The sequence below is a fragment of the Lepisma saccharinum genome, chromosome 20, assembly GCF_977018435.1.
Source record: "Lepisma saccharinum chromosome 20, izLepSacc3.1, whole genome shotgun sequence".
NCBI classification, from domain to species: Eukaryota; Metazoa; Arthropoda; class Insecta; order Zygentoma; family Lepismatidae; genus Lepisma; species Lepisma saccharinum.
In genome coordinates, this window is record NC_139248.1 from 44,549,226 (window position 1) to 44,572,971 (window position 23,746).

General features: G+C 36.3%; 1 protein-coding gene across 1 annotated transcript in view; it reads left to right on the forward strand.

Moving 5' to 3' along the window:
* LOC146003596 (soluble guanylate cyclase 89Db-like) overlaps positions 1 to 23,746 on the forward strand; it is a 113,150-nt gene that overhangs the window by 65,231 nt on the left and 24,173 nt on the right. Inside the window, exons 5-8 of the mRNA XM_083141907.1 lie at positions 4,260 to 4,367; positions 12,314 to 12,482; positions 18,523 to 18,666; positions 22,111 to 22,264. Coding sequence (XP_082998033.1) covers positions 4,260 to 4,367; positions 12,314 to 12,482; positions 18,523 to 18,666; positions 22,111 to 22,264 — 575 coding nt within the window. The remainder of the gene's footprint in view (positions 1 to 4,259; positions 4,368 to 12,313; positions 12,483 to 18,522; positions 18,667 to 22,110; positions 22,265 to 23,746) is intronic.

Below are 23,746 nucleotides of genomic sequence, written 5' to 3' on the forward strand. Positions count from 1 at the left end.
GGATTAATGTGATGCATCGTTATCTCAGATACGGTTAAAGCTATAGATATAACATTTAGCTCATTTTTATGACTTACAAACTACTAGCTAAAGAACACACATAGTACCGAATTATACGTTCGTCTGAACAATTGGCAAACAATTGAAAGTAACAAATCCTTTTATTTCTAGCCTTGCGATATCACCGAATCATACACATGTAATTTGTTAAACTGAAAGATCTGCGAAGTATCTTCTATTCGCCTTTTTATTTGTTTGTTCTAGTAGACACTTGCTTCTATATACCAGAATCAAGTAAAGATACAAACATAACATTTTAGTGTACTGACATATAAAACACTAACTATCTTCTTCATAATGTTTTCGATATCCTTTATATTTGTCTGTTCGCGTTAACATTCGAAACATTCTATGCATTTTAATTGCTTACAAACTATTATGATGCAAATATTAAAAATCATTCACGAAAGGAAGTATCTACCAGGTTATACTGTACAGTATAGTTGGTTATTTAACATCTTCATCGATTTATCTTTCTGCCGAAGAAAGTTGAACAAATGACATTATCAATGGTCATTATAGCATTCTATCCCTACTTCAGAAACATGTGCAAATATAGATATTATATTTTTTGGACGGATATTGGATATATTAATAAGGTTTTTATTTGAGTAAAAGTTAGTTACCGATATTCGGAGAAATATCAGAAGTAGAAATGCAACATTTTGGGTAAGAAAAATCTGTATCATGGCAAAATTGGTCCTCATTAGTCGGTTTATTTAAAATCTAGTCAATGAATTCTGAATGTACAGTGGGATCCACTAGTATTGCTCAGCAAATTGTCCATGACTATTTTCATTAATTCTTTCTCTTACATCCTGTGTGTTTTCAAGCGATGGATTTTTATGTATGCTGGTGCAGAAGTTGTCAACAGCTTGTTTTGAGTTTTCTTTTAATTCTTGAAGCTCTTATTGGGTCAAATAAAGTGCACGAACATGGTGATGGACAATTTGCAAGGTAATACTCATGGATCTCACTGTACCACGCATATATCGCGGTTACAGAACAATCACAGCTCTGACTTGTTTTTTCTTCTTTCCCATCTAGCTGCTTTTGATTTGTCATGAGATCATGGTTGCTGAAGCAATCAAAATCAGGGCTTTAATATCCATTCATAAAAAAAAAAAAAAAATGGAAAACAGTACTATCTATTTTCATCATCACCTGAATTACTATTTTCAAATTGGTTGACGTTGCTCAAACTAGCCACATATAGAGGCACGAATATTGATGAAACAAAAACTTTCGGATTCCATTGCGTGTTAGCAATAATTGTTAATTATGTCAGGCACTATCATTTTATTCAAAACGATAATGATAGCAGGTTGCATAGTCACAAGAGGAGAGTACATGCTCAAGAGGACAATAAGATTTACATGTAGGTGTGGATTGGAAGGAGGGTGGCACTACTGGCTTTCAGTAGTATTATTACAAGCCAGAAGTGTCCGTGAATGTACAGATACATATTTACCTAATTACAAAGGTTTTCCTTGTCTGTTAGAGTGACGACTAGTTGGCTGGCGAGCAGGCATCTGCCGTCGTCTCTTGTGCTTTGTTTTGCCAGGCAGGGGTGCTCATCCCCCCAAGGCCAATGGCGCATCCCCCAAAATTTTGTTACGTTTCCTCCTCAAATCATGTGATGTGCCCCCACAAATCATATCATGCGTCCCCAGTAATCATGTTTTATCCGTTCCACTGAATCATTTCATAATCCCCATGAAGTATTTAATTACGACAGCGTATCTACTCAAATTAACTTTTTCCTAGCTTTACTGAACACTATCATTAATCTGTCCCTCCTCCTCCCTAAACAGGGGTGTCCATCACCACAAGATCACCTTACCTTCCCCTCAAATTGTTCATCATAATCCCCCAAAATAGTTTGGATGAATACGTAATAGTTGAAGTTTATTTGAATACAATACCATGTTGAACTGTCCATATATATTTTTTAATTGTTCACTTTTCGAAATAACGGAAAGCTAGCACATTGATTGTTTAAGTGTAATACATTAAATTATATAAATATGCATTTAAACAATGCTTGTGAATGGAGAATAAGATTTATAAAACCCACACATTTATACACAAATTGTTACACAACTTAAGATAGAAAAAATCAACCTGGGAAAACCAAATTACATGCTGCACCCGTGTGACCGATTCAATTATTGTTTCACGAGACATTACAGAACCCTAGCTAGAAATTCCTATACCCTGTCGCAGCTATCTCTGGAGAAGACAAACGAAAACAAGTCTCTGAGTAAGTAGTGACGCGAGACGGCCCCAACAATCCACCAATGAACACGTGGGAGGGAACAGGATTGCGTGCAGTTACCAGCCTTCCCAGCAGCGTGTACTGCCTCGCTCTGCCCACTCGATTTCCTCTCCTTCTCTGCCGCTGTGTGCAGCCTTGCTTCAGAGAAAACTGAGTCAGGGTATAAGATCAGGACGAGAATAACGGTTCTTCCTTCAAAGAACTCGCCCCCTCTGCTTGGAATAAATATAATTATTTTAGTAATCCATAGCAGTAATTACGTGAATTTTCTCTTCAGTACAAATTTCAATTGTTAAAGTAAAATGGCCCCGTGACAAGAAGTTATAAATGCGAATTTCATATTATTTATTTATCTGTTTTATCGAGTAACGTCTAAGGTCTTACTATATGAAGTACACTTAGTATAACTACAGTATTACAGCATACAGGGAATCAATAATACAATAATATTGCTAATAGAAGTACATCGTCTAAATGATGCACCTGTTTTAAATCAAGCACTACACCAACACTAAGCATTATAATTTAAGAAGTGATGCTATTAATGAATATTAAGAATATATTCCATGTCGTGTAATGCAGCTACAGTATAAAACTACACATTTACCTCAGTAAAACGCCAAACAATCATCTTTTCGCCGTTCGGTGCCGATATGTGGATGTCATATCGCTAAATATAGTCCCCAAAATATAATATTCGAACTCATTTGCAAATCAACTCAACATTAAGTATCAGGCAGTTATTTTAAAAAAATGTTTAAATGGCACTCTTTTCTTCTTTCAGTACCTTGTTGTGGAATAAATAAACTCTTGCATCAATTTGAAGAACATCATTTGAAGAATGAAGAGCATATGAATAATATTAATTTAAAAGTTCCGTTTCACATTTGCTTCGCCTTCTCTGTATTCGATTCTGTATCCATATTAAAACATATATATTATTCATTTAAATCTAAGCTGTCTCCTTTAAATTCGAAGCATAATTCACATATTTACCCCAAGAAAACTTGACAGAAATTGAAGTTTCGATGTGAATTCAGGACAGGTAATGAATATCTTTGCCGAATTTGTAACCACACCCAAATTAAATATTTTATTTTACTAATTTAGTGTATTTGAATTCAGACTCTACAGACATATGAATGGTCTATTCTTGCCTTTTGGGGTCCAGGATATTCGTCGCTTGATATACGGTTGAAGGATTGAAGTGAAGGATACATTCTCACTAATGAATGGTCGTTTTCACGTCAAAAATAGGAATACACAGAAAAAAATACATCTTTGATTCTTAAAGCAGGAAGTAATTGGATAGAGTGTACGTAACCAGAATGTATGCTTATGCGGTATCAGAATGTCATTGAATTATGAATTTGAATTAATCTAAATGCGCTATGACGCCAGGGGTCCCAGGTTCGAATCCTGGTCTGGGCATGGATATTTGTGAGTGCCCATTCATCAATTTCATCATATCATCACTCATCCCCATCTTCGCAAATTAGCCAAAAGTGGCACAAAAAAGCGAAGTAAAATAAAGCAAATCAAATCAAATCAAATCGAATTCATCTAAATGCTTTGAGTAATATCTTTTTGGAAGTAAGGTAAGGAAAAGGGCTTTGCGCAGACGTAAAATAAGGCAGTCTAATAGGTAATTTATTTCTAAATTGCGCGTAACTTAAGTAAAATACGTATCGACAAATTTGCCTGTTCTACGCTGTTGGAAACGAAGATAATACAGAAAAGTGTAAGCAAATTAGAGTTCTGAACGATCTCGCTCTATTCAAATACCTGCCTAATAGTAGTAGTTGGAGATAGAGATAACCAAAGTGAAATATAATTTAAGATTACATATTTATTCTCATCACATAGTTTCTTTTTTAAAAATAGAACATTGCTCCTGATATGTACCTTTTCTTCTCTACAGGATCAACAATCTACACGAGATGCAAAATATGGGGCTGTACCTTAATGATCTCAGCCTTCACGGACTTAGCAGAGAAATGGTGCTGGCAGGCTGGCAGCATTGCTCTAGGTTAGTTCAATACTTTTTACTACAGTGTAATGTTATTAACATTATGAGATAAGAGACTCACTTAGTTGACCCTGCGAATTAAACTTAGTACAGACGTCTCCTCTCTATGTGCAACCCACCTTATCTGCGTAAGTAATAGAATGAAATATTCCCAAAATCAGGTGCAAGAGTAATAGTTTGGGTAAACACACGAAGGAAAGCTCCTGTTGGGGTTCAAAATGGCAATCCTCAGTTTCCTTTGATGACTTGAACTTAAGATAAATCCTTGATTATATCTTGTCTCACACCACATGCAAACTTTTAACGTGGGATGGTTATTCCAATATTTCACCATGGCCATTTGGCTTCATCAGGATATTAAAGCAGGAATATTTGCATGTGGAGGTGGAAGACAAGTATCCATAGGAAGTTAATAGGTTGTAGTATTGCATGTAAAAGGGTGCACGCTAAAACGTGATAGTTCCTACGGAAGGAAAGAGTGCATTCAGCAGGTTACATACATTAATTATGCAAGTTAATGAACTATTCATGCACTTCAAGGAACATTTGAAATTCTATATTGGATTTGTAGAACATTAGTATTATGAATTTGTTTTATCGGTAATGGCAAAAATTTCAATTCAGCCCATCCCAGATAATATTGTACATAAATATTAAAAGGGACAATCATGACTGCATAATGTGTCGATCGATATAATTCTCTCTAAGGTTAGAACTGAATGTTAAAAATTTGTTCTGAAATCCAGTTAAAAATGTGAAATGTTTCTGTTAATGCAAGATTATACAATTTTCTTCACATATTATCAAATTAAGGTTTTGAAAATAGTATCTTTTGGATTAGAGATTCATAATTTTAGGTTTTTCCATCATTCACAATTTTTAATTTACTGCCTATTACAAGTATTTTATTTTTAGTGCCTATTATCGAATAATTTTGCTGCCTATTTCAGTAATTTTTAGTGCCTAGATTTTCAAGCTCTGCATTTGAGCTGTAGTCAACATTATTTGATTACTTGGAAACTAGTTTGAGGTGAGCTACAGCCTCACATCTAACCAAACATGTGTTATGTAAGTGTGGAGCGGTCACTGTTAACAGCTTGCTTTGAGTCTCATTCCACATCATTTATGACTAATTTTTCGTCCTACCACCATGGTAGACAGACATTCTTTTCATATGATGCTGACGAAAGAACAAGAGGCCCACCAAATTGATGTTTAATAAGATATGTCTAATGAGAGGTACCTGAAATGCTGACCCAAAAATTTGACAACTGAATATGGATCATGAGCAGGGCTCGAAAAATCCCGGTTGCCATGGCGACTAAAAATTTCAGCCTGGCAACTGTGATCTTTTGCTGTAATATGTACGAAATTTTGATGATTCTAAGTTCAAATTGCAGTAGACCGTAAGTTAGTAAATTATTTTTTTCTTTTATCAACGTTGTGAACATTCCATAGAATCAGTAACAATTTCTTACCCTTTGTTCCCCAACACCCTATTTCCTACTCTCTCAAATAATTTAGCGATGTTTTGATTACCGAATGCCAGGCGGGGGGCTGAGCTAGCTACGGGCCTGGGAGGAGCTCTGTGCCAGTGTTTGCATAAACTATGTGAAATTAAGGCATAAATATGTAATTCTTGAGTTCTTTCCACGATTTGGTTGTTGTAAGGGATTTTCTGATAGGATTATTTTGCACATTTATTAAAATGGCTGGTTGCTTCAGGATGGTCACATTATTTACAGGACCTCCCCGATTGCACAGTGGTAGCATCGTTGCCTTATAAACAAGGGGTCCCAGGTTCGATACCCGGTGGAGGCACAAGAAGTGGTTTGGATCCCACTTCTTGTAGGTCCAATCCCAATTAGCCTTACTGTGCATAAAGTGGACTTTAAAACAACAACTCAAATCAATATTATTTACATTTTTGAAGTGCTCAGAGAAGGAGAATCCAGCCTTACAGTTAAATCGATGACATAGAAGGAAAATTCTCCAATCTTCACTAGTTACAGAAAAATTAAAAATCTTTGTAGAGGATAATTCATAGAAAATCGATAAAACTGTACTATTGGTGGTTTGTAATACTTGTTGATGTTAGTATGTTTGTCCTGTTCCCAATGACATCACAACGAATATGCAAAGTGCATGAAATATTTTTCTTTTACAGCAGGTAGTGTGTGTATGTGTGTGTGTGTTAGAGAGTGAGTGAGTGAGTGTGTGTGTGTGTGTGTTAGAGTGAGTGAGTGAGTGAGTGTGAGTGTGTGAGTGAGTGAGTGTGTGTGTGTGTGAGAGAGAGAGAGAGTGAGTGAGTGAGAGTGTGTGTGTGTGTGTTTGTTTGTTTGTTTGTTTGTTTGTTTGTTTGTTTGTTTTATTGTGTAGTAGTTGTGGTGTGTGTGTTTATATTGTGTTATAGTTGTGATGTGTTTGTGTGTGTCTTGTGTAGTAGTTGTGATGTGTTTGTGTGTGTCTTGTGTAGTAGTTATGCTGTCTAATGTGTTTGTGTTCGTCTTGTGTAGTAATTGTGCTGTCTAATGTGTTTGTGTTTGTCTTGTGTAGTAGTTCCTCCATTCATATCGGGGGTTAGGCGTAGAGCTGACAACTCTGCACTGTAAAAAGACATGTCAAGAAACAGAAATATAAGGCCATGGATGTTCCCAAGGTAAAATATTCCGGAGGTAAAATAGTCCCCCGTTCGGATCTCCGGGTGGGGACTACTTTGGGAGGTCCCTGGACTAAGGATAAGATCTACGTTAGGAATAAGGATATTAAATTAGGCACCTGGAATGTTCTGAGCCTTTACCGGCCTGGGGCATTTCAGTGTACAGTTAATGAGATAGTGAAGTATAAATTAGATGTAGTAGCTGTCCAGGAAGTTAGGTGGCCAGGAGAAGGGAATTGTAAAACTAAAAATTATACTTTTTTCTATGGTGGTACTGAAAATCATAATTTTGGAACAGGCTTTTTCATAAATAATAGAATTATCTCGGCTCTTAAAACAATAGAATTTATTAATGATAGGATATCATATGCAGTTTTACAGGGTAGGTGGTGTAAAATTATTTTAATAAACATACATGCACCAACGGAAGATAAAGATGATAATACTAAAGATGATTTTTATACAGAGTTAGAACAGGTCTTTGATAAATTTTCTCAGTATGATATGAAAATTCTGTTAGGTGACTGTAATGCACAGATTGGCAAAGAAGAGACATTTAAACCCACGATTGGTAAAGAAAGTCTTCATGAATTAAGTAATGATAATGGTATAAGATTGATTACTTTTGCAACCTCAAAGAATTTAATTGTGAAAAGTACCACTTTTAAACATAAAGATATCCATAAATATACCTGGTCTTCTCCAGATGGTAAAACTCATAATCAGATAGATCATATTCTCATTGATAAGAGAAGGCATACTAGTATAATTGACGTTCGTACACATAGAGGTGCTGACTGTGCCAGTGACCATTATTTAGTAATTGCTAAATTAAGAGAAAGACTCTCAGTGATAAATCATAAGCAACAAAATCTAAAAGTTATAAAATTTGATACAGGAAAGTTTGCTGATGAAAGAATTAAGAAAGATTACCAAATTAAACTGTCAAATAGATTTGATGTTTTGCAGGATTTAAATGATGATGAAAATATAAATGAAACAGACGTAAATAAGAATTGGGAGCACATACGTAATGCAATAGAATCAGCAGCTAAAGAAACTATAGGATACCATAAACCAAGAAAAAGTAAGCCATGGTTTGATAATGAATGTCATAATCTAATAGAAATAAGAAATCAGGCTAGACTTAGGTGGTTAAATAACTCGGATGATACAAATCTAAGCAATTATAATACAATAAAGCGAGAAGTTAACCGCACGTTTAGAAGTAAAAAAAGAGATTACTTGAAAAGCAAAATTAACGAAATTGAAACAAACAGCAAAAATAAAAATATCAGAGATTTATATAAAGGTGTAAATGAATTTAGAAAGGGGTGGCAACCTAAAGTAAACTTGATAAAAGATAAAGACGGTGATTTTCTAGCTGACCCAAGCGATATTCTAAATAGATGGAAGAACTACTTTAATGACCTTTTAAATGTCCATGTAGGAGATAAATCAGAAGTGAATGAAGTACACACAGCAGAACCTTTAGTTCCAGAACCTAACTTGACTGAAGTTAAAGATGCTATTAAAAGGCTTAAGAATAACAAAGCACCTGGCATTGATTTAATACCAGCTGAGTTAATTAAATATGGTGGAAATTCATTAATATGTCAAATTCATAAATTAATTTGTTTAATATGGAATAAAGAAGAAATCCCTCAACAGTGGAAAGAATCCATAATTGTTCCTGTGTTTAAAAAAGGTGATAAAATGAACTGCAATAATTACCGTGGAATTTCTCTACTCTCAACAACATACAAAATATTGTCTAACATTCTTTTAACAAGACTAACCCCATATGCTAATGAAATTATAGGTGATTATCAATGTGGATTTAAACGTAACAGATCAACTACAGATCAAATTTTTCACATCAGACAGACACTTGAAAAAAAGTGGGAATATAATCAAAATGTCCATCAGCTATTCATTGATTTCAAAAAAGCATATGATTCGGTCAAAAGAGATAAATTATATAATATATTAGTAGAGTTTGGAATACCTAAGAAGCTTGTTAGTATGATAAAAATATGCACCAGTGAAACAGAAAGTAAAATTCGTGTGGGTAATAATATGTCTGACAAATTTATAATTCATGATGGGTTAAAACAAGGAGATGCATTATCTCCATTGCTCTTTAATTTTGCCTTAGAATATGCTGTTCGGAAGGTAAAAGAAACTAAAGAAGGACTAAAATTAAATGGTGTGACTCAGTTGTTAGCATATGCAGATGATGTAGACTTACTGGGGGATGATATAAATACGATTAAGAATAATGCTAAAATATTTTTCAAAACTGCTAAAGAGATAGGTTTGGAAGTTAACAAAGAGAAAACTAAATATATGCTTACAGGCCGAAACCAAGTGTTAGGTAATAATCAAAATCTAATTATTGATAACAACTCGTTTGAACCAGTTTCCAAATTCAAATACTTAGGAGTAATATTAACAAATGAAAATTATATTAAAGAGAAAATAAAAAGTAGGCTTAATTCAGGAAATGCATGTTACTTCTCTCTTCATAAACTTTTGTCTTCTCGTTTAATATCTAAGAAACTAAAAGTTAAAATATACAAAACAGTAATTTTGCCTGTAGTATTATACGGGTGTGAAACTTGGTCCCTTACATTAAAAGAGGAACATAAATTGAGAGTATTTGAAAATAAGATTCTTAGGAAAATATTTGGACCTAAAAGGGATGAGGAGACAGGTGAGTGGAGAAGGTTACATAATTTAGAACTACATAATTTGTATTCATGTCCAGATATTATTAGAATAATTAAATCAAGAAGACTTAGGTGGGCAGGCCATGTGGCACGAATGGGAGAGGAAAGAGGAGTTTACAGGATTCTTGTTGGGAAACCAGATGGTAAGAGACCTGTAGGAAGGCCAAGACGAAGATGGAGGGACAACGTTGAGATGGACCTAAAGGAAATCGGTAGGGATGGAAAAGAGTATATAGATCTTGCTCAAGATAGGGACAGATGGAAGGCCTGTGTTGCTGCAGCCATGAACCTTCGGGTTTAAGAAGGCTAGAGAGTTAGTTAGTTAGTTAGTTAAACACACGAAGGAGGTTGATCAACACACCACCTCCATTTTCGCCATGTGTGGTTATTTGATTTGATGCAAATTTCCTTGATCTAGGAATATGAATGAGTAACAAGTTGCTGACTTTCAGGCACATTATTCTGAAATAAATTGTGAAATGAAAAGTGTACAATTTTATTGATCAAAAATGGAATAATTTATAATATAGATATTTAAGTTTTTGTCATTAATTGAAATTGTTTGTGTACAGGTATTATCACAGATAATAGCGAGGCATTTGACTGCACGTTCAGTAATTCGAAGACCTATATGAGATTAAATTTAAAAATAATATTAGATACATTTTGTCCAACTGTTTTTATCGTCGTTGTAAATTAATCCGTGAAACAACATTGAACGCCAACATATCTATATATAGTTTATTCATATATTGCATATCATACGTATTACAAAATTATTACATATTAGCAGGATACAGATTTATTTGTAAGTAGGCTATACATCTTCATATGGTGCTAAAATTAATGTTATTTTTGGAATGGTGGTATGTAAGATCGAAAAGTGCTATTTTCTTCATAGTTTTGCATATATTAGCACCTACTTTCTTTCCTCCTTGTGTTATATGCCTTCTGTTTTATGCTCGTTTTATACTCTCTTTGATTTTAGATCTTGACAATAGAGAATACATGTCGTTCTCACATTCTTGTCAACAATAGAGAATACAAATCCAAGCTCTTGCGATAAAATCCAGTAAATATTTTCAATATACTCTACTTCATGCGATAAATTGAACACATTTTGAGTCAATGTCATTTGGAAAACTTAAATGAAAATTTGGTAATCCATAGTTTTGGTAACAAAAGTAAAACCTTTTTTGTTCTAAAATTTTGCATTACAATTAATGTTATGTAAGCCGAATGCATTGTATTTATTTACGTGAGTTGCTTTCTTCATGACAATTGCCATTTTTCAAAATTGTGAGTCCATATTTAATTCTATATTTCGATTAAAATAACTAAATGTGTATTTACATATCACTTCCCTGCACATTACAAACAACTAACGGTTGTACCTAATAACGTTTCCTTGAAGTTATAAGGTAAGATCTGAAGGGAGTAAGGAAGGAAGAACCTTGTGCAAATATGTTTCATGACATTGAGTTTTAAGTCAAGTTTATTTACAGACAGACGTCCGTGTCCGAACCTACAGTTTAAAGTTGCATTCGAATCCTTCGATTACAAAGCAACAACGTTACATCCAGTGCCGGATCTACAAATCTTCCCCCCCCCCCGCAAAATATTAAATGTGTGTGTGTGTAATTCTTGATCTCATGTTGACAAAGTCACATATAAGGGCCTAGAGGGTGATTCAAAAGTCCCTTAACACCCCCTATCAAAAGTAAAGGAGTTAGGCTGCGTACAATTGATCATGATAGAAACAGGTTAGGCTTAGGGTGAACCACATTGGTGTGTTCCAAGGGGATGTCCGCCAAATTGGTGACCGCCATATTGAATTCAACTCATTTTTTTTTTAAATGGGAAGGGGATGATGTAATTTGTTACAATCATGCAGTCCTAACTTTTTCCTGACTAAAAATAGGTTGAAGAAACCTTCACCATTGCATTTCTTGTAAAATTCCAGGCTGATTTGATTCTAGTCTGACTGTCACTCGGGAAACCCGTGGTGGGTGATCTAAGGTCGGATTTTTTCCGGCTCTGTCCTCGCATAAAGCGGCTCTAGGGCCCACCAAGCCTCAAAGCAAATGGTACCATGGGAGAAGGGGATAAATGTGGCCGCAGCGTGGTGCTGATCACATCACCTCCAAGATGGCCAACATCGAAAATGTGTGCGGCCCACATAACCTAAATGTGCCTTCATGGTATGGTGATATATGCAAAGGGATGTATAGCTATATTGTATTCGTTTCTGCACCCCTGAGTAACTAAGTTAAAATTTTACATACGCATTTACGAGCCCTCTACTATAGCAATGGCTGAGGGCCCCCTAAAGGCTTACATGTCTCCGCCCCGGCTTGTAGATCCGGCAATGGTTACCACTACGCCATCGGGGAGGTTCCTTTTCGTCACATTAGAACTATAGCTGTCCTATATAGCATACTCACACAAATAGAACGGTCGCGATATTATACAAATCCTTAGAAGGAACATTACAATAAAACTATCCCTTGCAATTTACTGACTGACATTTATTATAAATGTGCTATTTATATAAGGTTGGAGATGATGTTCGAAAGGGCGGAGCAGCACGCCCTGGAGCTGGAGAAAAGCTATTCCCTCCTGGACTGCTGGAAGCGGAGGGGGGACGAGCTTCTCTACTCAATGATTCCAAGATCAGTGGCGGACCGGCTGCGAGTCGGGGAGAGCCCCGTCAGCACTTGCCAGGTGAGTTCAAGTTGCAAGCACCTGCTGGATACATGGGTTTCATACAAGGGGCGTACAATAATTTCGTCCGCTGACTTACTTTCTGTTGTGTCTGATGGAACCAAATTCTGTGAGGTAGGTGAGCCAAAGGTGGCCATATTTAAGCTTCTATGGCAATTTTCAAATCTCCAATAACAGAATTTTATGAAATTTTAAGAAATAACTCTTATAACTAATTAACAACATGTACCATATAAATATTTTGTAAAATTGCTTATAACTTAAAAAAACGAAAAATTACCAAACCTTTACATCTTCGAAGGTGTCCCATGGGTACCAAAGGTGGCACACTACTCCTGGCAACCATGCAATGCGATAAGAGCGCCCACCGAACGAGAACAAAAGAATCAGTTAGTTGTGTACTCAGAACTGTTTGAGCCGTGCATTTCGCATTGTTCGTAGGGGAAGATTAGAATTGTTCTGTGAAATGAAATACTCTTTGGAAGAGAGGGTGTTTATTGTGGAACATTATTTTTGTTCAAAATCGTGCGCTAGTGTAAAAACTGTGTTTCGCGAGAAATATCCGAATAACAGTGTTCCAGAAAATTCGACGATATATCGACTTGTTTCCAGATTTCGTGAAACAGGATCAGTTAATGACAAACCCTACCACAGACAACCACCAGTTTTGACACAAGGTGTGCTGCAGGATGTGGAGCAGAGAATATCACAATCTCCCAGGAAATCTGTTCGTAAACTTGCTGCACAGTCAGGTGTATCAAAAAACAACAACTCACCGAGCGTTAAAACAATTGCACCTACGTGCATATAAGGTACAGGCTGTGCAAGAACTGAAGGAAGCAGACAAAGGTGCACGTGTAAGATACTGCCAGTGGTTTAGAAATTTTATTAGAGACAATGGTGTGAATATTTTGGATAAGGTTTTTTTTCACGGATGAAGCATGTTTCCACTTAAATGGATATGTCAGCAGTCAAAATTCTCGACACTGGTCAAGTAACAATCCCCATTTGTTACATGAACAATCACTTCATCCACAAAAGATCGGTGTGTGGTGCTCGATTTAGCGGAGAAAAATAATCGGTCCATTCTTTTTCAACACAACAGTTGACGGAATAGTTTATCGTGACCTTATCACACAGTTTATTTCTCTGTTGGAACGTGATGAACGTGATTGTTGGTTTCAACAAGACTCCGCAACATGTCACACGTCTAATGAAACTTTAGACATGTTGCCAGAGTTTTTTGGCGATCACATTATAAGCAAAAACTTATGGCCCAGTCGCTCCCCGGATCTGACGTCTCCAGATTTTTTTCTGTGGGGTTATTTGAAACAAACAGTTTACATTAATAACCCAAGAACACTTGATGATCTAAAAATAAACATTTGCACAGCCATTAACAATATAAACCATTCAACCTTGCATAAAGTTGCTTCCAACATGATAAAACGTGTTGATGAATGCCTCAGGGAAAATGGTTGTCATTTTCAACATCTTTTGTAAAGCTACACTGCCTGTTACGCGCATTGCATGGTTGCCAGGAGTAGGTAAGTAACACTTTTTTCACCATAATTTTCATTTTCTTTTTTTCCTGTTTCCAGTATTTCCATGTCATAGACCATCACTAAACACACCTTTTGTTGCCTTCAAACATCAACAGTGTTGCCACTGTACCTCATATTTTTTTAAAAGCACCCATTTGGACCGGTACGCCTTTACGAGGCATTTCAGGATTGGCTATACGCGAAAACGATCGGTTTTCTTCTCTGAACTATACATGGCGAAATAGTCCACCTACCCAAGGTGGAAATTGACGTCCAAATTTCCGTACGAATGTTTGACATGCAATTTTCCATGCTTTGTGGAAAAATAAATTTACACTTTCACTTACATTTGGCAACACTGCATGAACAACACTGCACCCCGTTTGTTGTTTCTATGTTTAAAAATATCTACTTGGACAGGGCTAACATTTGGTGTATGACTTATGTATGTACAGGTTTCGGTTACAAAGTAACGCCATTCTTAATTCCCAGTTGCGCCGTTCGTGGGACACCCTGTAGTTTCGTAGAAAATGTTGCTTGTACTCAATAAAACATATTTATTCGTGTTTATTCATTTTTATATAATTTATAGAGAAATTGTTAGTCTCAAACTTTTGGTTGGTTACATGCATTATGTACAGTAACGACACATAACCGCCATCCGTGTTACTTATTGACCAACCCTCGTATGTACAAGAGCTTTCATCTCTTGGAATTTGGTATTTGAGTTGTCCTAACATTGTGGAACATTCCTGGTACTAATTGTCTTCGAAATAAATAAAAGATACACTTCCGCAAAAAAAAAAAAAAAAAAAAAAAATATCACTGGAGTATTTAACATATAAACCCAATATATTAATAACATTTAGTGATTCATAAAAGCCTGTCCAAATTTAACATTATTAGGTATTCTTTAACAATAAAACGTATTTTAATGTGAAAAAGGTGTAAATTCCAGAAGCGAGTGTAACCTGTTCCACCTTAGGAACTCGACTCTGGACTACGTTTTTCAACATAAATAGGTATCGTTCCTTTGACACAGATAACATTTTTACAATGTTTTGTTCTCTGATCAAAAAAGATAATTAAACGAGCTTTCAAAATATGTATAAATGTTAACATTTGTTAATTTCAAGGACGTACGCACACACATTTCTTACTTACCTTAAAATAACAAGGACAACTAATCTGCTCGATCCCTGATACAATAACTTACATAAAATGGCTGCTGGTAGCCCGAGACAGTTTGTTTTCTGCATGGTGCACCAGAGAGTGACTGGGCACATTGATGTAGTGCCATGTATTTGTTAACTTTGTTAAATACTAATATGATTTTCGTGAAGTGGGCCACCTTTGGAACTATGGCCACCTTTGGCTCACCAACCTTAGTGTTACTCATGTATCCTTTCGTTGTTGCGTTGCAAATTTCAAGCATGTGTCAAATAAACTTTTTGTGTTAAAGCTGTAAACATAACAGAAGGTGAGGCTATATTGGAAAATATAGCCTTCAGAGTTGCGAGCTGTTATCAAACATCTACGGTTGAAAGGTCAGGAAGTCCACAATGATATGGTGCAGACATTGGGGGATAAAGCACCTTCATATTCCACGGTAAAGAAGTGGCATAGGGAATTCAGCTGCGGCCCTGAGTCATGTGAAGATGAACAACGTACTGGAAGACCATCAGCACCCATTACCCAGGAAACTATCGATCGGGTGCAACAACTAATCATAACTGATAGGAAGTTCACCACTAGGACACTTGCTGACATCGTTGGCGTATCAAACGGTAGCATTCATACCATTTTAACTCACTACTTGGGATTGAAAATAATAAGTTGTCGTTGGGTGCCTCGAATGTTGACAGATGCTCAAAAACACAACAGGTTTAACTACAGCGGCTACCTAATCCTGTGGCTTCGAAAGCTTACAACATCCACCTTATTCCCAGATCTGACCCCCAGGGACTACTGCCTGTTGACTCCACTAAATAAAGAGCTGCTTGGTAAGAAATTTCACAATGATTGATGTCATGGTCGCTGTAGAGGCGTGGTTATAGGAGCAAGACAGCATTTTATTCTACTGGAATTGCAGCTTTAGAAAAACGATGGCATATTTGGCACTCCGATGGGACTATGTAGAAGAGTGATGGAAGAAATTTCCCGATACCACTTCCGAAAGTGAGTCAGGGCACGAACTTATTGTACGCCCCTCGTACAATTTATTGAATATATCATGGTACGCATATTACATTTGCAGTGGAATAATGTTGAAAGGACACATTTTCTATTGAAAGAAATGCTCATTTACATATGTAATTAAGCAATACAGATGTTTTTGAATGATCAGAAATATTTGTAACTTTAATTACATTGTTATAAATAAGACGAGAAGTAAAAATGGTTTCTAGTTTCATATTTTGGCTGACGCTGCAGATTGTTAATGGATTATCACTGAGATTCAATCTCATGTTATGCCTTATTCTCAATAAACATAAAACATTTATTTTGACTTATTAAAATAGAAATATGGAAAGCTTGACAAGATATTTTCGAATCGCGCCTCGCTGTAACACAGCTTGTGGAAATTCCATGGGAGAAGCCCAGCACTCTCTAGATAATTTTTTTTCCCGTTCGCGACACCTCCTATCATTCCGGCTGTCTTCGTGCAGTTCGTGCCGCCACTTGAGCCTTTCGTACTTGGTTGATAGACGTGGGATTTTTTCGGACTTTCAGTATGTTATTTCAGGGACACTTAAACCAATACTCAGCTTTACACTATTTTTGGAAGGTAAAATCTCCTCTCTGTCTCTTCTAGATGTAAAAGTACAGCAGGCATTGTTTCAAAAAGCCTACACGTTGACATCGTGATGCTTGAATCTCCGACATCCTCAAACACCAACAACATATCGCATTAAAGTTTTTTTAATAACGTTTTACATTGGCTGAGCATTTTTCATTGTTAACGTTGGTGTACAAAATCCAAATTCAAACAAATTTCATTTGCTTTTAAAATATTTTGTATTATTTACGTACATTTTAAAAATATTATAAAATATAAGATTGTAAGATCAAGCCTGTCAACGTTAAAGAAAATAGCCTATTGGTTGCTGAGAAAATTCGCTTGGAAGAGAGCGGTGCGAAGAATGCAATATGACGTAGTATTTCCAATATTGGCGGTGATGGGGCGTACCTGAAAAATCGTTTCTACCCGTGTGAAGTGTGAGATGCTTCATACATTTTTGCAGAACGTACAATTCCTATAACAGGGAGTTCCACACTAGCACCTTGCTAGACACTGACGTACAAGCAAACGATCGGGATACGCTCGAAGCCTAGTAGGTCATGTGTAATCGTAATTTGTCTGTGGTAGTGGGCCTTCAAATATGGATCGTGAAGTGAAAGACGCAGTTAAATTGAAATTTACGTCAACATAGTCATCATCTCCATGTTACAATGTAATTTAGTCTATATTACTAATATATAGCAATAGGTATATGAAAATGAATAGATGATTATGGGCTGAAATTACCGGGACGAATTTTTAAGCATATATTTGTACAGTGGGATCCATGAGTATTACCGTACAAATTGTCCATGACTATTTTCATTAATCCTATGTGTTTTTAAGCGATGGATTTTTATGTATGCTGGCGCAGAAGTTGTCTACAGCTTGTTTTGAATTTTCTCTGAATTCTTGAAAGACACATATTTGAGATCTTTCATGCATTTCTTCTATTTTGTTCATAATAATCATTCTTTTACGTTGTTTATCCCCATCAAGATAAAAATAAAACATGTAAAAATAATAATAATTGATCAATTGGTTGGTTTGGTTTATTTTACTTCGCTTTTCTGCCACTTTTCGCTTATCGCAAAGAAATGTGAAATAAAGAAATCATGTAACATAAATTCATAACGGTTGACTTCTTTGGGTAATATTTCATGTCACTTTTCTCGTACTTACCCCTCAGAAAATTTTGTCTGGTGCTTTCAGTAGATCAATAGGTGATCATTTTCATTGGGTCAAATAAAGTGCACAATTTGCACGGTAATACTCATGGATCCCACTGTACGATTTATTGTTCCATTGAAATGATATTTGATATATTCGAGCATATCGCGCTCAAGGGTGGGAGATTCGATCGAGCATTTTCGAGCGAAAGTGGTCCAATGCAGTATTCTATTGCGTACACTAGTGATCCTAGGTCAAAAATTTCTTTGCTCTAAGTTCGGAGTCGGTGAGAGAACTTCAGCTAATTAGTTTGCGAAATTAAGCAAAGCTAGAAATATGGTCTTCTTTCAATAAAAAGAGGAGGGAAACATAGTTTTATCAATTCTTAATTTTCTTTCATTCATCATTTATTTGGAACTGAAAAAATATTTCCTAAATAAACATTCTATGGTTAATATAATTTGTTTGCTGAAGAAACACAAACTTTTGTATTTTTACAGTATTGTGAATAATTCATTTTATTTATTTTTATTGAATATTCCAGGCGTTTGATTCAGTTTCCGTGATGTTCTGTGAACTTGTGGAGTTCAACTCGAAAACCCTTCAGGACGCCATGGACACTGTGACGTGCATGAATGCTGTGTTCTCTTGCTTCGACGCTCTCATGGACAGATTCAATGTTTACAAGGCAAGTATTTATTTATTGGAGGTATTTATTGTTAACATGTCCAGCACCGTGGCGTACAGGCTTTGGATGAGAGAGAGAGAGAGAGAGAGAGAGAGAGAGAGAGAGAGAGAGAGAGAGAGAGAGAGAGAGAGAGAATTTTCAAAGCTTACCGTCCCGAAATTGACCAGGAAATGGCAACATTTTTCAGTTACGATCGACGGGATTATGAAAGTTTACCTTCCTAATCCCGTCCCGACTCCCTGCGCGAACCAACCTTTCTGGCTGTTGCCGCTTTTACCTAAGAAGATACTTGCAGTCAAACAGCTGATTAGGCCTATCGCTGCCTCCCCCGTTTGAGGAACAAGCGGCAACCTTAGAATCCATCCTTCCTGAAGCGGCCAGCAGGGAAACAGGAGTTCCTCAAAATAACCGTTTTGCGTTGTGAATGGGGACCGTGAGTTAGCTTGACTCGGGTATAGTTACGGCAGTCAATGTGATTCTAATGCCTGAGGTACAAACGTTCTATCGTTATTTTGTTAGACATGGCAGTAATTACTGTGAAATTACAACCTCTAAGCCACAGAAAGCAATACTATTTGCAATAAAATATCACCATTCGAATCATATTGTATTATCTCAGATATCTCTCAGGGAAGGGGGGGGGGCGCTTTGCGGGCGCACATGATCGTGTATAGTTAATTTGTACACTAAAAGAGAGTACGGTGAAATGATTAGCCTCGGTGATAACAAAGTTGGCTTAAATATATTATTTTGTCCGTCCGGGGAAAACCCTGGCAACAACTGACATATGTATTACCTCATACGTGAGTTTCTTGACGCATCTCTTTAATGTAAACAGGAAAACTTTTCCTTAGAGGCGCATCGACCTTCCTTCACTAATCTCGGCAATTGCACCAACATCATTCATTGACTTTATTGACGCAGAATTCCTTTATCTGGCGTGAAGAGAAATTGGTTTGAGTTTGGTTTGAGTTGCTGTTTTAAGTCCACTTTATGCACAGTAAGGCTAATCGGGACTGGACCTACAGTTTAAAGTGGGATCCGAACCACTTGTGCCTAGACCGGGTATCGAACCCGGGACCCCTCGATTACAAGGCAAGGACGCTACCACTGCGCCATGGGGGAGGCCCGCGTGAAGAGAAATACGTATACAATACATCACTGATGTGTTCATCAATATATCAGAATTTGATATGTCGAACAGCATTGATTTCAAGATATCGCATAATGTGTGTAATGATCTTCGGAAAGTTGCTCTTACGACTATAAGTTCAGATCCTGCATTACTTGAACCAAACGAAGTTAGTTTTTAACTGTGCGGAACTTCCGTAAAATACAATTGTAAAGTTAGGAACAATGTTAACGTTTTTGATAGGAGAGGCAAAAAATTCTTCAATAGTTTTTTACTCATTAAATAAAAAAACTTTAAAGGATTGTATATACTCTTTTCATGGAGATGAATTGTTGATTTAAGTTCACTTTATGCACAGATAGGCTAATTAATTTCACCTTAAATCTAAATTTGCCGCTGTTATCGTGGTTATAATATTTTTGACTTATTCAATTTCCACTCTATCCCAACTTTCCTAAATTACGTACTGTATTACAGTGTTAAATAACAATGTTTATTAACATGTATAGCTCGAATAATGCCTTAATACAATTGAGGTTCTCGTTTTTCAATCTTCGAGTAATGAAACCTAGATTAATAGAAGGAAAACGTGAAGATCTCGCAAAACCTGAAATGGGCGCTATATTAAAACCTTGATCGACTTCGCTTCTTATACACAGTACAAATTTCATACTAAAATCATTAAACTCACGACAGTGATTGTAGTTGATGTTTAAATATTAACAAATTAGCCTCCAGTCCCTTACTAAATTACACATTTATATATGAAAAAAGTTGTCGCAAGAATATAGCCAGTGTTCTAAAATAAGTTCCTTACTAAAGATATCCTTTTCCACCCAAATACAAGAACATTCCTACATTTTGAGGTATATTTGAGCAGGAAGAATTCTCATTAATTTTTTTTTTAAATTTACGGGACTTGACTCTTCTCTGTCTGCTTTATATCTAGTATTATATTCATAAGATTTTATTACCGAGTTACAGTTTAAACATGATGTAACACACTTGTGAGTTTCATTTCCTAATCTTTAAAAATATATAACCTAGAGAGTATTTTAAAATATTTGTTCGGTATTGCTGCTACAACTATTTTTGGACGTCGTCTTCTTCTTCGAGAACCAAACCCAACAAGCCTAACCTAACCATTGTAGCAGCAATCACTACCAATGCTAAAAATGGTCAAACTATGTGTGAATGTGGCTCTGATACGTGACAAATTCTAATCAAAATAGAAGTGCGACTTCTGCTTAGTTTTAATTCATTTTTCCCATAGTGTGACAGCTAAACTTATATTACATGATCGATCGGAGAAGATTATTTGCATGCTAATGTAGACAGCTGTATATGCCAACCAGTTAAATGTTTCAAACTAGGTGTGTCATGTGGCAATGGCGGCAATTAGGGGGGACCAGGGGGTCAGTTGCCCCTGCCACTTATTGTCAATTTTGCCCCACCCCCTCACTATTCTAAACCATATCTACCAAGGAAAAGAAACTGTATTGGCCCCTAGTTTTGGCACCTTGCCCCCCCAAGTTTGGAACCAAATTTCCGCCACTGTCATATGACCATTTTTTTTAACGTTTTCCAACTTGGTGGCCAGAAATTATATTTTTAGAGATCCCTCGGCACGTGTCACTGTTAAGAAAGAGGGGTTGAAATTGCTAATAAAGACTCAAGTCTGAGAGCTCAGTGTAATAGTTACTGGGGTGTAGTCACTGTGTTATTCGAAGGTTTACATGTGGTGATGAGTCATTTCTGACTCGCCCTGTCTTAATTATTGAAGGGGTTTGAAGCTACTAATGGTTAACAGATTTAAATTAGAGTGTAATGCTTACTACGATGTGGATCTTTTAATGTTCTTATGTGACTTTTCTCTGATTCACCCAACACAAAACAAAACTAAAACTTTCTCTTTATACATCGTCGACAGTCCAAGTTATTCCATCTTTGCCACATACTGTGACAGAAATGAAACGAAAAATAATATGACATCATGTCTGAAATTGTTGCGTATTACATTTTGAACTATAATTTAAAAGTCACTGAAAGGACTCACTGGAAAGATTGAAACCGAGGCTCTGAAATTTGCTCAATATAGCCTGCAAAGACGGCATCATAATCAGGAGGATGCAAATGGAAGATGATGAAGGAAGTGCTTCTTCCCGTAGTTAAGCGATTTTACAACTTCGATTTTCAAGAAGAAAACTAGTTTGTCTTCCATAGTGCATAACTGATTATTCCACCATTATAATCTTCCATTTGGCATATTTTCAGTTACCTAAAATGATGATGATGCTCTTGATTTCTTACAGGTTGAGACTGTTGGGCACGTGTATATGGCTGTAGGTGGAGCACCTGAGTACACTTCCAGACACGCGCAAAATGTTGCCGATGTTGCACTGTGCTTACTGCGTCAAGTAAAACAGCTCGAACTGCCTTCTGGGATTAAGATCCAGATTAGAGTGGGTAAGTCTTTAGTTATTCTGTGCTATTTGTGAAGTAGTGTATGTGTTACGCTTGTGTTGGAGATAAGAAGGTGGATGCTACGCGGTCGTCAAAACTCTCCCTTCTGACGCATGACGTCATCTGAGTTGCACAAGCGCCTCCCATTCAACTCATTTTGTCGGTGAACTTAGAATACCCTTGGCGGCCATACCATGAACATATTTAGCTCCATTGTGTAAGTCAATGGTCACAACAAATAACTTCACGAATCACTCTTCATTATTACTAGAGCCCGGAAGTTTGGCAAAATGCCTCTTTTTATCTACTGCATATATTGATAAAAATTTTCTGGATGTACGTTTCTTATGTTGTTTCGAATGTTTTGGAAGCCTTTTCATTTTGCCTATTTTGCCTATTTGGGAACCCACTGCCTATTTTTAATTATAATGCCTTTTTTGCCTTTTCCAATGAAATTTGACATTTTTGTTAAAAAATGTGTATATAAATTATTTTTCTCCAAAAAACGTTATTGGCATTTATTTTTCTTCCGTTTATTATGTGAATAATTTTCGCCTTATTTAAGTAATATTGAACTCACGCATGTTTCAACATTGCTGAAGGAGAAAAGTGTGAGAAAAAAGTATTTCATGCTGAGTCAGGATATTGCCTTTCGGTTAACATTTCTTGTGCATGATTGACTGCTGAAGTGGACAGGTTGATTTCGAACACAAAGAAAATATTTCTGAAATCTCCCTCTCGAACCCGAAAATTTCAGGAAGTTGCGATTGAGCTTAGTTTACCTCAGCAACCAGTCTTAACGAGATAGGGAACCTGGATATCAGCAGCTATATATTATGCTAACAACCTTCAAAAAATCAGTGAAATGATCGATGCTCTTCCAGAAAATGAAGCGGCTTCAATTCTTGAAGTGAAAAAAACTCCTGTGCTATTCAAGTTTACTTTTGCACATTATGGTGCATTGCCAGAGACAATTACAATTATAGCATCCATGAAAATCTTCGAGGAATCTATGTAGCAGATGATGGAAGTGCCAGGAGAAAAGGGGTCAGCTGTTGCGGAAAAGTGCTAACGGGTAGTGAGTGTAAATGAGGACTTGAAACAATTGAAAACAATTTGTGATATTCTAAAAGGTGAAAATGCTGTTACCAAAATGAGTCCAGCTACATTAGCTTGTTATATGTATGCTCCAATAACTTCTGTCGAAGTAGAAAGATCATTTTCTATTATGAAAAACATTCTCTCTGACAGACGACTATCAATGAATGTTGAGAACTTAAAAAGCACCTTGTAGTTATATGCAATAAAGACGGAGAAAATTGAAATGCTCTTCCCAATTTAGATTTTAACATTTTGCCAGAAATTATAGATAAAAGTAAGCGACTTCTAAATGTGACTTTTTCGGTTTATTTTGCCTTTTTTTCATTTTTAGTGCCTATTTACCACATTATAAATGCCTTTTTGCCTCCCTATTTTAACGAAAAT